Source organism: Pelodiscus sinensis, chromosome 8 (assembly GCF_052426305.1).
Source record: "Pelodiscus sinensis isolate ZL-2025 chromosome 8, ASM5242630v1, whole genome shotgun sequence".
Classification (NCBI taxonomy): Eukaryota; Metazoa; Chordata; order Testudines; family Trionychidae; genus Pelodiscus; species Pelodiscus sinensis.
Window position 1 is genome coordinate 35,820,256 of NC_143059.1, and position 16,315 is coordinate 35,836,570.

Consider the following 16,315-nt stretch of genomic DNA (forward strand, 5'->3'; position numbering starts at 1 on the left):
GGCTCCCAGCCAACAGCCAAGCAGATTCCTAAGCCAGGGTCCCAGTCTTGCAGCCCCTGTACATGCTCAGGGAAGCTGCAGGAGTCATGTTTATTGTTCTGAGCTGAATGCTGTGAGCCATGGGGCTGAGGGAGGAGGGGCACTTCACATACTGCTTGTCCTGCAAAAAGACAGCTCCTATTGGTTGAAACCGGCTAATGGGAACTACTGAGGTAAGCACAGCATGAGAAGCCTGTCTCCCTTCCCTCCAGGCTCTCAGCATTCACAAGCACACGTGGCCCTGCACCCAGCTTTCCTGAGTGCCAAATGCGTGTGGGACAGGCAGGGAGCCAGCTGAGGCTCTCGTGGCTGGATCCAGCCTATATATCATCTTTTACCCAGCCCTGGAGTAGAGGCTGGAGCCAGCTTCTCCATTTATAGCAGGCAGCAGCTGCTACTGCTTCTGCTTCTCTGAGAGGGAGAGTTCCCTGCCCCTTCTTCCCCGGCAGATCAGCTGAGCTCCCTTCCTGCACAGTGAGCTCTGAACCACTGCACGGGGCTCAGAAAATGGTTGCATGCCTGCACAAGTGTGCAGCTTACAGGGAACCTTGGTCATATCCAAGTGGTGCCAAACTAGAGAGGTTCAAATTGTATCACATTTTTATCTGGTTTCTCCGATGCTAGTCTGTTAGTTATTATTACTCTAAGCTATGTGATAAGCAGGTTTCTTCCTAAAAATAATAAAAGGGTTGTGAAGTGTAATGAAGGATCTGGATTATATCCTTGATGCCTTCAGTTGAAATCACTTAGACCTGATATTGCTTCCAGTGTAAACAATAGAACAACTCCCATTAATTTCAGCAGGAGCAAGAGCAAGTCCTTTGAGTTAGCTCCTTGGCCCCAATAAAGCTGTTTTGCGCTATACTAGTGGTACAGAGCTGCCTTAAAACTGACCTGTATTGCCAGTTAAATTCCTCTGGCATACAGGAACCACCAGTTGAGTAAAGCTAATACAGTTGACATAGGGTATGGAGGGGTGGATGGCATGGCATGGCAACTCCAACAATCTCTGGCAATCGTAGCAACTCCCAGGAACCACGGGAAAATAAAAAGTAATCTAGAACAGCTCTGAGGGTGCTCTAATTTATTTTGGGAGCAGGACAGGTTCCCTGGTGACCAGGAGAATACAAAGATAGCAGATTACCACCGCCCCCTCCTTGATCCAGTCCAATTTTTCATGCCTTTGTTTTTCACAAACATTTTACTTTGCAAGACAGTAATCTTATCCGTAACATCCCAAGAGCTGTGAAGATTTTTAAAAGGTACAATGGTATTTTTATATGATATAAACAAAACGATTCCTTCTAATCCAGTACTGCTAATAATAATTGTTCATAAAAATGAAGATTGCATCAACAGATGATGTGATCTGAAATAGAGCCTGACAAAAACTGCAAAGAAAATATTCTACATTTTAGAGTAGGGGTGCTTCATTTACAGTCCTATGAACAGGTATGGGGCTCAAAGGCAAGAAAAGAAAATTGAGAAAAGTGACAATATATTTGTGATGAGCCATTTACGCTGATTAAAGTTATTGTAAAGTACAACTAAATAAGATTGCCACCCTTCCCAGTGTGCAAAAGGATGTGTATCTTTTACCCATTAGAGCTTTCGCTATAGTACATTTTATAGGGTTGTATCACTTAAAATAAATCTTTCATAGTTCCTGTTGGCCTTCGATTACTGAAGGTGCCAACTGTAGTTTTTGACAGATTTTTTTCAGCATCACAGAAGCCTTTTGAATTATGATTTCACCAGCATCCCAACTCAGACACGAGAAAAAACAACATGGTCACCTGTGAATATTATTATTGAAATGGCAAATGATATTGATAAAAAATACTCCCTGTAGTTCTTGTCTTTTTTATTACTTGCATGCAATTTGCAATACTTTTTTTCTGAATACTTTATAACCATCACTATGTGTGTAAGTATTTCCATTCAGTCAGTTTTTGTTTCACAGGAATTATCTATGGAATCCGGAATTGATCCTGGCCAAGAGTTCTATGGGCAAGATTACTACAGTTATGAACATGGGTATGTTTTTAGTTTTCCTGTATAACTTTGCAAACACAACTTTACAGGCTTAGCATTTTTATTATTTCAGCATTCAGTATGGAAAATCTCATTTTCTTTGGGATTCTAGAAAAACCTGAGGATTACATTTATCTTCTACATGCAAATATTTACATACCATGAGCAAAACTCTCCTCATACAAAGATCCAGAGTGTAGTACATGACTTTCCTAATCTCCTCTCCCAGAACGTGCATAAGTCTGTGTTATGCAAATGAGGGTAGTACCTAATTTTCTCATTTTGTGAATATGATTTTATTTGCATACATTTGTTTCTTTGAAATAATTTTCTCTGACTTCCCTTTCTGTGGCTCTCTACTCTGTGCGTCCATTCCAGTCATTTCATTTTCTGCTCATAGTGTGCTTCTTGAACAGCCATGTGAGTATAGATGTGGCTAGGTTAACAGCATAAATAGAGCCATTCTGCTTTGGATTGCTTTGTGCTCTAGTCATATCTGTATGGCTGTAAGCATTCTATAGGCAATCTCTATGGTTAATCCAGGAAGCCTGCAAGGGATCTTTATAATTCAGAGTTGTGACACGGGATTAATCAGAGAGATGCTGCCTAGAGCGCTTCCACAATACCGAGTCCTTGTTGTCTGGCTATACCAGAAGGAGGACTGGAGACACTTCATATGGATTTTAATCAGGCCGCAATTTTATTACTAAATTTTTAGGGGCTACATGGAAGATATCCATGTTTGTTCAAATAACTACCTGGGGCTTCTGCCAGCTCTTTTCATTTTTCATTCAGGTCCCCCAGCCAACCCATAGCATATATCTTGACATCCAGTTCCTCTTACGAGGCTTAAGGTGGGCCATAAGAGCCCTGAAACACCTCCCTCCCATAGACATATTAAAGTGGGCTATAAAAAAGGGTGGTGGCTTTCTGCCATACCAATCACAGACACCACCATGGGGAAGGTGAAAAATCCTTGCTCTCCTGAAGCTAATATAGTGGTGTGGGAAAAATTCCTTCCCAGCTACCCTACAAAGGAGTGATAAGTGCAATACCCACAGCAGGTCCTAATCCAACTGGATATTAGCACTTTCAGTGCAGGAAGGGTGGGGGAGGGGGGCTGCTGCATGGAAAATGAGCTTCCAAAACATTCCCAAGGGATGAGTCTGCGCTGATAAGCTGACACCCATCTTCCTTTCTGCAGACGTTTGTAAACCTTTTTTGTCTCCCACCCTGTTATAAACCATTATGGTCTTCCTCCAAACAACATACCCTTCTCCCCACATCAGATGAGGTGCAGTTACTCTCCAATACAATCAAGATATGGAAACAGGTACCTGGAAGGAGATGCCTAAACTTGGAAGCCTTCTAACTCATCCAGGATACATAATAGCTTTGTCCATATACAAAACCCTTTGGAAACTATGAGAGTTTTTCTGTTGATTTTTAGCGAATTTTAAATTGTTTTCAATATAAACAATTTCTCATATGTGGACAATAACAAGAGAACAGGAAATCTCTTTCACTTTAGGGTGTGTATTTGTGTGTGAGAGAGAAAATATAGATACACATAAGCACACATATATATAAAGACGCAGAATACCTGAAAAGTTCTCCTTTCCAGGTATGAGTTGCCTCAATATGGGAGTCGGCGTCGATTGTTATCTCCAACTGGAATGTATGATGAGTATGGTGAAGTGGTTGTGGAAAATGATGGCAGCTATTACTACAGTCCTCATGCATCCACAGCTGAAGGAGAAGTAAGTGTAATTAACTCTGCTGATTGCATTCTGTAATAAGGCAGTGTCTTTTAACTTTTTCAGGTTTTCTTTTCATGATTATTTAGAGTACTATTTTGCACACACCAGATAGGCAACTTAAGACTCTCCAGTCACTGCATAACAGATCCAATAAAACCTGGTTGAGATTTGAAATTCTGATGGTTGGTCATATATCAAGAAGAAACTTTCTTTTTCCAAGTAAAAGGAAGGTTTTCAGATTATGGTTTTCATATCATCATCTCCTTTCCTTTTTAAAAAATTATAAAGTTGCTTTTAATCTACATAGAACTATTTGCCCTTAGATCATGGATTTCTTATCCAGTAAGAAATGCATATAACCTCATTTACTATTATATTCCTAAACAATGGTTTATTAGTTATACCTTCAATAGTTATACTGAGTATAATAGGCTGTAACTGACTATGCAAGAACACAACAGTTACTAATAGGCTGTGACTGACTATGCAAGAACACAACAGTTACTACAATAATTTATCATAATGTTTGGCAATCAAGTGTAAGAATAATAAATGAAAATGTCAAGTGAAAATTAGAAAAAAATTCATATGAAGATATATATTTACATTTAATGTTCAGAAATGGTAGGCTATTGATTGAACAAAATGATATTATTTAGAAAAGAAGCTGTAATAGTTTGTCAGTTTTTTCTACAGTAACTGAGTAAAATTACTGTGAACTAATTGCCCATTCTAGAAATTAAAGTTTTTCTTTCAGTCCCAGAAGCTTTGACAAACAAAAAAAAATAAAAAACACATACAATAACAGGTAAGCTGGTTTTGATTCCAGTAAAAATGTTGCATGGTAATATTAACTTTTAGTGCTCTTCCTGCTGAAGTGTTTTAGGATAACAAGTTTTCCTAATACCTGTCTTTCAAATTGTAATTAAATTCCATTTTCATAATTTTCAGGGAATGAGTCCAGGCAAAGGTCCTGCAGGCAGAACTGTAATCCAGAGAGCAGGGGATCAAATAGAAGGGAGTGCTTTAGGTGGTGGGATGGAGCTAAGAGGTGGTCCTCAAAGAGAATATAGGACCATCCAGGGAAAAAGAAAACTAAAAGCAGTAATGCAGTTGAGTCGAATAGCCGTAAATTCCAACAAACGAGAAGGAACAACTGAGTCTGCTCATTCTCCATGGAAGAAAGCAAAGATATTCCCAATGATTCTGCAGAAAGTAAAAAGCAGTAGCAAAGATTCCAATTATGCCAAGCTGATGTCATCTCGCCCAGTAGACAGTGAAGACAGCATGATTATCAAAGGAAATTATTTCCAAAAATCAGCAGATGATAGGCCTTCAACAACCAGAAGACTAAGTCATGTGCTGAAACGCATTAGTGTTTCCAAAAAATTTCAAAAGCATTGCAAATCTCAGAGCTCTGTCAGCAAAAGTTCACTATCTGCAAGTGAAAAAGGAGATGAAGACTCTGAAAGTCAGAGGGTGAGTGAATCTGAAAGAGATGAAACAAAATCAGGAATTTCAATAAATATCACAGCAGAAAGTGAGCCAGAGGATAGTGATGTTTCTGATGACTATGATAAGAAGAAAAAAATAAAACCTACTGCTTCAGATGATGAATCATCAACAAAGAGTAGTATATCTGCTTCTCAGACAGATGATAAAGACTATTTGAAAGTGACACTGGACCAAGATGAAACCAATGAAAGTACTGTGGACTCTGATGAAGAGAATGAGAAAGATTTACAGGATTCAGAAGATGATCCTTCTGTATCCAAATCAGATAATGAACAGGATGAATCAGAAGATGACGCATCTGAGCACTCTGAAGAGGTAGAAGATGAGGAAGAGTCCAAAAGTGTCCTTTCTCAAGTTTCTGCTTCTCAGAAAAAACTCTCTGACAGTGACGAAGATGACTTGCAGTCAAAGGTATCCTCAAATCAGAGTTCCTATAACAGATCTGAGTATAGTGATTCCAGTAGTAGAAGAGTTAGTGAAAGAACTGATCTGTCAAGAAAGGGAAGTAAATCCAGTGGAGGAACAAGGGATTCCAGTGACAGGTCAGAAGTAATGAATTCTGATAGTGAAGTTAGCTCTCAGGGATCAGTTAGTGAAAGAAACAAAAGCTCTGGAAACAGTTCTGGATCCAGCTACAAGAACAAACTGTCCCTACTTAGCACTGAAATAGAAGACACAATAGAGGAGATATCAGAAGAAGATGACAAATCAGATGTGGAACAAGATGATACAAGTCCTGATGAGGCAGGTGACAATATAAGTAATAGGACTATGTCTGAAACATCTTCCATCACTCAAAAAACTACTTCCAGTAAACAGAGCAACAGAAGAAAATCAGATATTAGTGATGGAGGTAGCATGGCTGAAAGCACAGAAGAGATTGATACAGACACTAAAGATAGGGAGGAAACACTCAGTGGGAGTGTATCAAAAAGCCTTGAAAGTGAAAATAGTGTTACATCCAAAGGCAGTAGAGGGACAAAGAGTTCTGTAAGTGAGACTTTTTCTAGTAAAACGGATGCTTCCCAAGATTCTGATTTTCAAAGTTCTGATTCCAATATGAAAAGAAAAAATCTGAGAAAAAAGACCTCAAAACACAGCGAACTTCAGTCAGAGGAGACTCCTGATACTACTGCATCTGAGTCAGAGGCTGCTGCTGACTCCACATCCTTTTAAAAAAAGAGAACAGTAGGTGCCCATTTTATAGTAAGGAATGGTCTTGTTTGCTGTGCCCTCTGTGTGGTCTTTCAGGAACACTACAGATTTGATTAAAACTTTAGAAACAAAATGAAAACATATCATCCTCTCTAGATACTTCAATTCCACTGAAAGCTATGCAGATACCATTTCTCAAGTAAAAATACTCAGATGTAATTCTTGGTGTGTATTATATATTGATAGAATTTTAACACAAAGGTACTAACAGGATGGGATGCACTTTTATTGCCTGGATAAACTTTAGCCCTCTGATTAAAAAGGCGTTTTATTAGCAGTCCTTTAATTTACTCCCTTTTTACTGTGCTAGTCATGGTACAAAGTACTATTGCATATTACATTAGCAGTAATGGCTAGCTTGTCACAAAATTATGCATATAGTAGGCAATCCATATTATAATTGATATTGTACTTCTGATAGGCAGTTGTCACAATAAAAAGTAAGAATTATTATAAAGATAATCAGCATTTAGCACTTATATAATACTTCTCTACATGTTCAATTCCATATATGTTTATTCTTTTTTGTAATAATCCCTTGAATGTGGATATTGTCATTTCCATTTTACGGTAGGGAAGACTGAGTCAGAGGAAGTGACTTACTCTCTGCATTCTTGGGCATCAGAGGCAGAGCCAAGATTAGAATTCCTGATCTCTGTGTTCATTCTTGTAGACTCTAGATCATTCTATGTGTCAAAATGGCAAAGCTTTGGGGATTTGAGGATATCAAATAATTCATGGAGCACATTTTGTACTCCTGCACCAAAAAAAACCCAATTTCTGATCCCCCCAAAATTAATCATTATGCATACCGTATTTTAAAATTCTGCAAATTTTATTTGTGAATAAATGTAGCTCCAGCATGGCAGTGGGGATCGCAGGCCGCTGGCTGCACTGAGGAGGGAGATCATGCTTAAGTTCTCCACTTCCCCCAATACAGAGACTCAGCAGTGAGGTTGCATCTCACCCTGGTACAATGCAAAGGTTGGGCCTGGCCCAGAAATACTCTGGGGCCTTGCCCATCTGAGTCAGGTGCACCAGGTAGGCAGGCCTAGCCCAGAAGGATCCAGAGGCTTTGTGTTTCTATGTGGCAGGCAGCTCAGTGGAAGATCTGGATGAACAGGGGCTCATTAGGAGTTCCGTGTGCAGGGGCATTGAGACTTCACAGGGGACCCAGAAGAAGATGGTTGGGGCTCAGCAAGGGGTCTGGATGTGGGGATATGTGGGTTGGCAAGTGGGTCTGGATGTGGGGCGGGGACTCAGTGGAGGGTCCAGGTGCTGGGAGAGTGGGGCTTGAGGAGGTGGGGTCCAAGTGCAGCTGCTTGGGGGATCAGAAGAATGGGGTTCTGGCTTATTGGGGAGCCCAATTATAGCAGGGTCAGGCGTGTCAGGGTGGGAGTTCGTTAGGCCTGCTTAATGGGGAAGCCCCAGCTACTGCCAAGAGATGCCACTTGTCAGGCTTCTGCTTCCCTCATGATTCCCCTATCCCTTTTCTTCTCTTAACCTCTTCCCATACTCCCCCCTGGCCTAGTCCACTCACTTCCTTCTCTACTGCCTCTTTCTCTCATCCCACCACTCCTGCTTCTACCTCATTTCCTCCACCTCCACCACCAGCACTCACTACTGCATAGAAAAGAAGGAGGCTCCAAGCACACAGAAGGGAGTATGACAGGCTCAGGACCCAGGAGGCAGTGTTCAGCTGTAGAGTCAGCAAGTCAACTTTCTTCAGCTAGGCAGTTCAGCACTTGCAGAAATGAGAGGAGACAGTGAAACATAATTCCATCTGCCCTCTCATGCCTTGCCTCTGCTTGGGAGAGGCAATCCCCTCCCAAAACTGCACCCATGGTCATTCCCTGCCTCCCTTACTCTCTGCAGCTTCTCTTTGCTTCCCTGCTGTTTCCTGCATGGAAGCAGAGGAATTCCACTGGAGTGGAGGGGGGGTTGTTCTGTGGGTGCGCAGCCATGCAGAATCCCCTCAGGAGTCATTTGAAAAATTGAATGAAAAAACAAGATATGGAAATTCATAAAAAAAAGGTATTGTTTTCCCAAAACCTCACCTATAAAATGAGCATTTTTAAATTGCGCTCATATAATCATTGCCCTCACAAGTTTCAGTTGCCAACTGCAAAGCGTCTTCAGTCATTGAACAATATGGGTAATGTTCAATACTACTTCAGCAATTTTTACACAGACCATCTTTTTTTGGCTAAGGGTTGCATACTCTCACCTCCCACATTTCAAAAAAACAGACATAGGGTATGTCTACACTGCAAAGTTAATTTCAACTAACAGCCGTTATTTTGAATTAACTTAATATGCAAACTGCTATTTCGAATTTAATTTGAAATAGCGGAGCGCTTAATTCGAATTTGGTAAACCTCATTCTATGAGGAGTAACGCTATTTCAAATAGCTATTTTGAATTAAGTGCTGTGTAGACACTTAATTCGAAATAGGGGACCTCCAGCCCTTCCCAGGGAGCCCTGGTGGCCACTCTGGGCACAACCAGGAAAACTTACTCTCCTCTCCCCCATCCCTGGAGCCATTAAAGGGGTTGATGCTGGCCACAGTGCCTGTACCAGCTCCAAGCCTGCCAGCCCAGAGCCAGCAGTGGCCACAGGAGCCCCGATCCAGTGGTCCCAAAACATGAGCCAGCAAGCCACTGGCAGCCAGCCTTCCACCGCTCCCCAGGAGCAGTTTGCCAGCTCCCAGGAGCCTGAGAGGGGCTGGACAAGGCAAGTGCCTTTCTGCTCCAGGGTGGAGATCATGGACCTTATTCAGGTTGGGGGGGGGGGCAATATCCACACTAGACAGAGGAATGCAGCCGTCTATGGCAGGATAGCTGCCAGCCTGGCCACCAAAGGCCACACGTAAACCCAGGAGCAGGTTTGCAGAAAATCAGGTTGGTCTGGCAAGACCCCCAACCCTGAGCCCTGGGCTTCCCCTCCCTCTTCTTCCCCTGGCTTCCCCCTTCCAGCTCCCTCCTCCCAGGTTTCTCCCTCCCCTCTCCCAGCCTCTCTTCCCCTCTCCCACCTCCTTTTCCCAGTCTCCCCAGAGGTTCATCCTCTCCCAGTTTTGTTCAATAAATCCAGTTTCTATTTTTGAACATACGTGTCTTTTGTTTGACATCAGGAAGGGGGGCCAGGGAGCACAAGTGGAAGGACGTAAGGGAGGAATGGGGCACGAACCCCCCAGTGGGGAGGACTGGGGTGGCTCTGAGGGCTCCTCAGGGTGGACACTCTCCCGCAGGGCCTCCTGGATCCTGACAGCTCCCCGTTGAACCCCCCAGATGGCAGCCTGCAGTAAGTGCAGCTGGGCTGATGGCAACCACACCACAAGATGCACCGGTTTGCCCAGGGGCAGCTCTGGCTCCGTGTGGCTGAGTGCTGTGGTGTCCTGAGTGTGGGCACACAGGGCACTCGAAGCAGGACTGCTGTGCTGTCCCTCATTTAGGTAGATAAGGAAGTGGAGAACCCTGAGAACTGTCTGTCTGGGGTGGAGGTAGGGTCCCTTTAAGCACAGAGCTCAGTTAGCCTCAGGCAGCAGCCCCACACACTAAGTCCTAACCTGATGCCCTGCTGGTTCTGGCCAGCCTTAACTTTGGTTCAGGGTCCACCCAGTGTGGATGCACTATTTTGAAATAGCAAAACGCTATTTCGAAATAGGTTTTGTGTGTAGATGTGTTAATTTGAATTAGCTTAATTTGAATTAACTATTTTGAATTAAGTTAACTTGAATTAACACTGTAGTGTAGACGTACCCATATGAAAGATAGGGCAAGAAAAGACCAGCTAACCGAATACCTGTAATTTTGGACTTGCTCTCTACAATTCATTGACCTGGAATATCTGATGCTGTTCAGAATAGAAATTGTAGTTATAGAGCTCTACATTTACAGTCCATATACAGTGGTTCAGCGTGGGCATGATAATGGAGGAAGGCCTCCAGTTTAACTGCTCAGGTTGTATTTGTTTTCAAATATAAATTATTGCTGCATGATGCCACACGCTGAAATATATATATATATATATATATATATATATATATATATATATATATATTAGACTCATTCTGCAGGAACTTTTTTCTCTTAGGGTACGTCCAGACTTCATGGCTCCATCGACAGAGCCATGTAGAGTTGTTTGTTCAGCAAAGCGAAATGAAGCCGTGATTTAAATAATCACGGCTTCATTTAAATTTAAATGGCTGCCCCGCTCTGCCGATCAGCTGTTTGTCGGCAGATCAGGACAGTCTGGATGCTCCCCTGCCAACATAAAAGCCCTTTATCGACCTCCCCAGTAAACCTCATCCTATGAGGCATAACGGGGAGGTCGATAAAGGGCTTTCAGGTCGGCGCGGGAATGTCCAGACTAGCGCGCTGAGCCAACAGCTGATCAGCTGTTTGTTGGCTCAGCATGGCAGCCATTTAAATTTAAATGAAGCCGCAATTATTTAAATCGTGGCTTCATTTCCATTTGCCGATCAGCCTAATCTACATGGCTCCATCGATGGAGCCATGTAGTTTAAACACACCCTAATTGTCCAAAGGACTGCACTCTTTCTCAAACAGTGGATTATGTAGGATGTTAGATTCAATATAAAAAAGCTCATAGTCAGTCCATTCCCCCTTCCAATTAATGTTAGTTTACAGTACCAAAGATGAATCACCTCTCTTGATTCAATACCTGGATTGTGAACTAGAAACCTGGTAGGCTGACAAATCTAACAGCTGGGAGACTCACAAAGGCTACAATTCATTTACTATAGTGGAAAGATGAAAGGAGTTTAATTTCTAGTATACCTGAACTTGCTATTAAGTTAATTCTTATATGTCAAACTTTTTCTTGGCATTTGTGTTAATGGACAGTTCATTCAGATGAATAGGAAATTAGGTCAGGCTTGTGTGTATTAACTATGTGACACACACTTATTTCCTGCCTGTCGCTGATATAGTGGCAATATGGAGATTGCCATTGACTGAATATTTGAAGAGGTAATGGTCCATTCTTTCAAATAAAGGATATGTATGGGCCTGCTAGTGCTAAATAGATACTGTATATATCAGGTGAAATCCTGACTCCACTGAAGTCAATGGGAGTTTGTCCTTAACTTCAGTTGAGTTAATATATTGTAGCTCATTTTCTCCATTCCATGTCAGAAAGGTACAGTCCTCAGTCAGTGGGAAAAAATGTGAGGAAAACTAGAAACTGCATTATTAAACATATCCTTAAGAACATGTGACTCCCACAATGATTCCCCTGGAGCAGTTGTAAGCTTATTGTCTTTAGTCTTTTGCAATGTATTTTTTTTTAATTTTCATGAAAGTGAATTTGAAAATGTTTTCTTTATACCATCGCTCAAGTGTGCAGTGGCACTGTTGAACCAGTAGCAAAAGTAATAGAGACTACAGATTGAACCTCTCTAGTTCAGCAACCTGGGGATCCAATGGTGATGAACTAGAGAATTTGCCAGAGCAGGGAATTCAATATTGTCTGCCAGAATTACCAATAGTTCCACTGCTTACTGGGATTTTAGAACACATTTAGGGGTAAATTAGAACTAAATAACAGCACAGAACACTGAGAGCTAGGACTGGTAACTGTAAAACTTTGAGACTGCGGGAAACTTGTCCACATCCATGGTAAGTGGATATCTGGCAAACTAAAATCATGCTGTACCAGGATGTTGCTAGACCAGAGAGTGACGAAATAGAGAGGTTTAACCTGTAGTATCTTTGTAGGCAACAGACTATGCCACAGAGCATGAGCAGACTATGCTGTTTCAAGTATCACTCGTGAAACAAATAAATTTCCTCACAGTATGTTCCAATAAAAGCTTTCTCTCTATTGCTTAACTATAAGGTACACATTTAACATTAAAACTTACACTGTTGTCTTTGACTGAGAAGGAGGCTTGTGTTCCTATATTTGTAATATGCAATGAATAGAGAATCATTTATCCCTTTCCTCTTACTCAGATCTGGATCCCCAAGAACTGCACATTTAGGCTACATCTAGACTACATCCCTCTGTTGGCAGAAGGATGTAAATGAAGCACTTTGAAAGTGCAAATGAAACCGGCATTTAAATATCCTGTGCTTCATTTGCATAATAAGGTAATGGCACTCTTTCGAAAACGTGCTATTTAAAAATTGAAACCGCAGAGTAGACGCAATTTACAGGTTTACAGGATCTTTTGAAAAAGCACTTTGTTTTCGAAAGAACCACATCTAGACTGCAATTTCAATTTTGAAATAGCGATTTTTAGAAAGAGTGCCATTACGTGATTATGCAAATGAAGCATGGGATAGTTAAATCCCAGCTTCATTTGCACTTTCAAAGTACTTTCATTTACATCCCTCTACTGACACCTTTAGTGTTTCTATTTTCTTGAAACTAGTCACTTTTCCCATTCACCAAAATACATATAAGTATGAGAAAAATTATAGAAATGTGTAAGAATGAAAAGGTAGAATAGAGACCTGTAAGTAATATGTGCAGTTTAGTTATTCAAAAGCATGTTAAGTCCCATATGTTTGTACATTGCATGAGTTGCTGTTTTTTTAAAACTCTCTCTTTCTGGTGTGTGTGTGTGTGTTTGTGTGTGCACATGCACGTTGTAGAAGTCAGCTCTCGTATATTGTACGCTAATGGTAGACATTCTTGAATAAATATGGAGCTTTCACTATTAGTTCAAGAGTGATAGTAGCTGGGTTTTATAGTAAGGAGGCAGCTTTTTAATGAGATTCATGGTATAAATTAAAATAATGTGAACACAATTAAATCAAAGTCACAAGTTCGTAATTCAACTTCTGTGATTCCCATGGAAAATATAAAAAATATATAGGCCCGACGTACAACTGTTACATTACAGCAGTGTAAATCTGTTGATTTCAGTGTTCAGTTTTATACCAATGTAATGAACTGGTACATCAAGTCCTGTGTAAAGGAATAATGTGGCGATTTTGTCTAATCGGTACTATCAACACTTTTACCTTTGCCTTTTACCTTTGAGAAATGAAAACAATGTAGTAAATGGAAATGCCACTGTCATTTCCATTTTACAATGAAGTAAAAATGTCAAATGCTACCTCTGAGCTGACATTACAGGGTAGTCTTTAGTACCCTTACATTCCAGAAGAAAACTTCCAGTGATTTTCAGAGTATATAAAAGTTAACAATAGTCATTACCAGAAACAAATCATTTCTTCAGAGTTTTACATCAATACATTATAATTTCTGTTATAAAGAATTCCTATTATGTTGTATTTTCTATTCCCGTGTATGACCAACTGAGAAATTGTTGCTTTGTCAAAATATGATTTTGGTTTAGCTGTAACATTATGTACACAATTAATTTGTTAGCATATTTCTGGAAGGGAAAATTTCCATTTTCTTGTCATACTGGAAGAAGGACAGAGGATTAAATGTGGTTTAATTAGGCTGCAACTTTACTATTAATTATTTGGGATTACTCAGCAGCTAAAAGTGTAAAATGCAGGTAAATCTATGATCTTTGCAATAGTATCAAAGAAGCTTCTATCAGCACTCCCCTTTTCTCCATCCCAAGCCATCTCCTTGCTGGGACTTTAATATCCACCTCCCTGAAGGAAGATTAAGGTGCGCTATAAAGTAGGCTCTCTGCTGTGCCAGTCATGGGAGCTGTGACTCCCTCCTTATTCCTTTAACAAACACTTCCTTTAAATCCTTTTCCATTGCACTTACCTGAGCACTGTATCTTTTTTATCCCTTTCCTGTGGAATGTATGCACTGGGCCCCACACTTAAAATAATAAGTTGCAACATCATAGCCTACCTTCCTTTTTATGCTCCCCCCAAACAAATGTGAGAAGGCACAAAAAAAACCCACTCTGCCTTGGCAAATCTGACAGTAAGAGAAAAATTTCTTCCAAATTCCCCAGAGAAAGGAGTGGCTATTGCTGTACCCAGAGTGGATCTTACCAAATCTGGTATTTTGCCACTTCCAAGGATAGGAGAGTTGGTCTGGGCAAAGAGGGTTTTTCCTGCTCAGCTTACTCCTACATACTCTCCCCTCCCTTCCAGTCAGGTCACCTTGGGGGATGAGTTGAATCCCCAGACTGACCCACTGTGGTTGGTTCTTTACTTCTTAAAGTGGTATACCCTTTTTCCTGACAAACCAGATAACACCTTCTCCCTTTTGCATTCCCTCCACCTCGCTTCCCACTCAAGATGCAGTACAGTCATGCCATGAAGTTTCCAAAGAAACACTTTATTTTCATGGGAACATATCTGATGACCGCTGGATGTGGATCTAGCAAAAATACCATAATGGTTTTCGAATCCTAAACAGTTCTCTCAAAAATGTTTTCAGAGTTTTCTTTCTTTAGCTAGTCTATAGCTAATATTTTGTTGAACTGCAGGTACTAGCTTAAGTACAGATTTCTGAATATTTTTACTTCCACTGAATTGGGAAAATTGTTTAACATTGCAGTATGTGGTAGTAATAGGCACAGTTAAATGGAAATTCTCTCTCTCTCTCTCTCTTGGTATATTAAAATGAAAAAATAAAAATAAGCATGTATATAGGTAGGCAGAATACTAGGCAGAATATATCATCTGGGAAAATTGAATAAATTGTGTTGTGATTTAATAAACTCTCTCTTGTTATCAAACCAGTGGGCCGGAAAGAAAAGGATCAAGTTAGTAGTCGATCCAGAATATGAGACCAGCTCAACTGGAGAAGACAGTGCTCCAGAATGCCAGAGGAATCGTCTTAAGCACCCCAATATTCAAAACAATGTAAATGGCAACATCTATATTGCGCAGAATGGCTCAGTTGTGAGAACCCGTCGCATTTGTCTCGGCAATAATTTAAAAGCCACATCCCCTGTTAGACTGGGGAAACACTTCAAGAAATTGGACAAGTTAGCAGTGACGCATGAGGAGAATGTCCCATTGAACACATTGTCAAAGGGGCCATCTTCCAGTGACAAACTGACCACAAGACCATCTAGTGTCTCATTTGCCTCCACTGCTAGAGGGGCTGACAAAATAGCAACAAAACCTGGAGGCAACAAAATGAAAAGCACAGAAGAGCAAGAGTCAGTTGTTGATAATGAGGATGTCAGAGAGCCCTTGGAATCACACGGCGATCACACACACTCAGAGGAAGAGGAGCTCTGGATGGGCCCATGGAATAACCTTCACATACCAATGACAAAACTGTGACCTTTTTTATTTTAATTTTTACTTCAGTTTATAATAAACTATGCTTTTTAATGTCACTGAGGAAAATATATGAAATTTGTATTGTGCACATAAGTTGTATACTTTGAATGACATGCTTTAAAGCTGAGAGAGAATTTGCACTCACATTTGTATCAATTAATTGTTCTCTCCAACAACTCTTTTGACAGGCTTTCATTTCACTAAACAATATTCAGTTAGAAATTATCTTTTTTGTTGGACCTTGATTTATTGTTTAATAAACAGCAAATTACTAAATGCCCAGCAAATTTTGTCGACTTTTCAAAATGTTCTATACTTGCCTGGCTTATTTCTCTGTGTAGTATTTTAGATTGTTTAGATGTATTTTTATGTCTGAAGGCTTGATTCATATCTCACATTATAATAAATCAGAAATGAAGCCACTGAAGTCAGTGGACCCTATCCTCACTTGACAGACATTGACACAGCCCTTGGGGCTCTGCCAATTTACACTACTCGAGGATCTAGCCCAACAGAATTAGGAAGCTATAAAGCAGATGTTAGGT

The 16,315-nt window shown here is 40.7% G+C and overlaps 1 protein-coding gene across 11 annotated transcripts in view; it reads left to right on the forward strand.

Annotated features, from left to right (window-relative positions):
* PCDH15 (protocadherin related 15) overlaps positions 1-16,048 on the forward strand; it is a 1,468,744-nt gene extending 1,452,696 nt beyond the window's left edge. For 10 of the 11 annotated variants that reach the window (XM_075935032.2, XM_075935036.2, XM_075935034.2 and 7 more), the window contains 3 exons: positions 2,003-2,076; positions 3,698-3,833; positions 15,219-16,048. In XM_075935032.2, the coding sequence (XP_075791147.2) occupies positions 2,003-2,076; positions 3,698-3,833; positions 15,219-15,770 (762 nt within the window). In that variant the 3' untranslated portion in view covers positions 15,771-16,048. Of the gene's footprint in view, positions 1-2,002; positions 2,077-3,697; positions 3,834-4,784; positions 6,408-15,218 lie in introns of all 11 variants that reach the window. The other variant, XM_089780147.1, reaches the window with a different exon arrangement.
* The last annotated feature ends 267 nt before the right edge of the window (positions 16,049-16,315 follow it).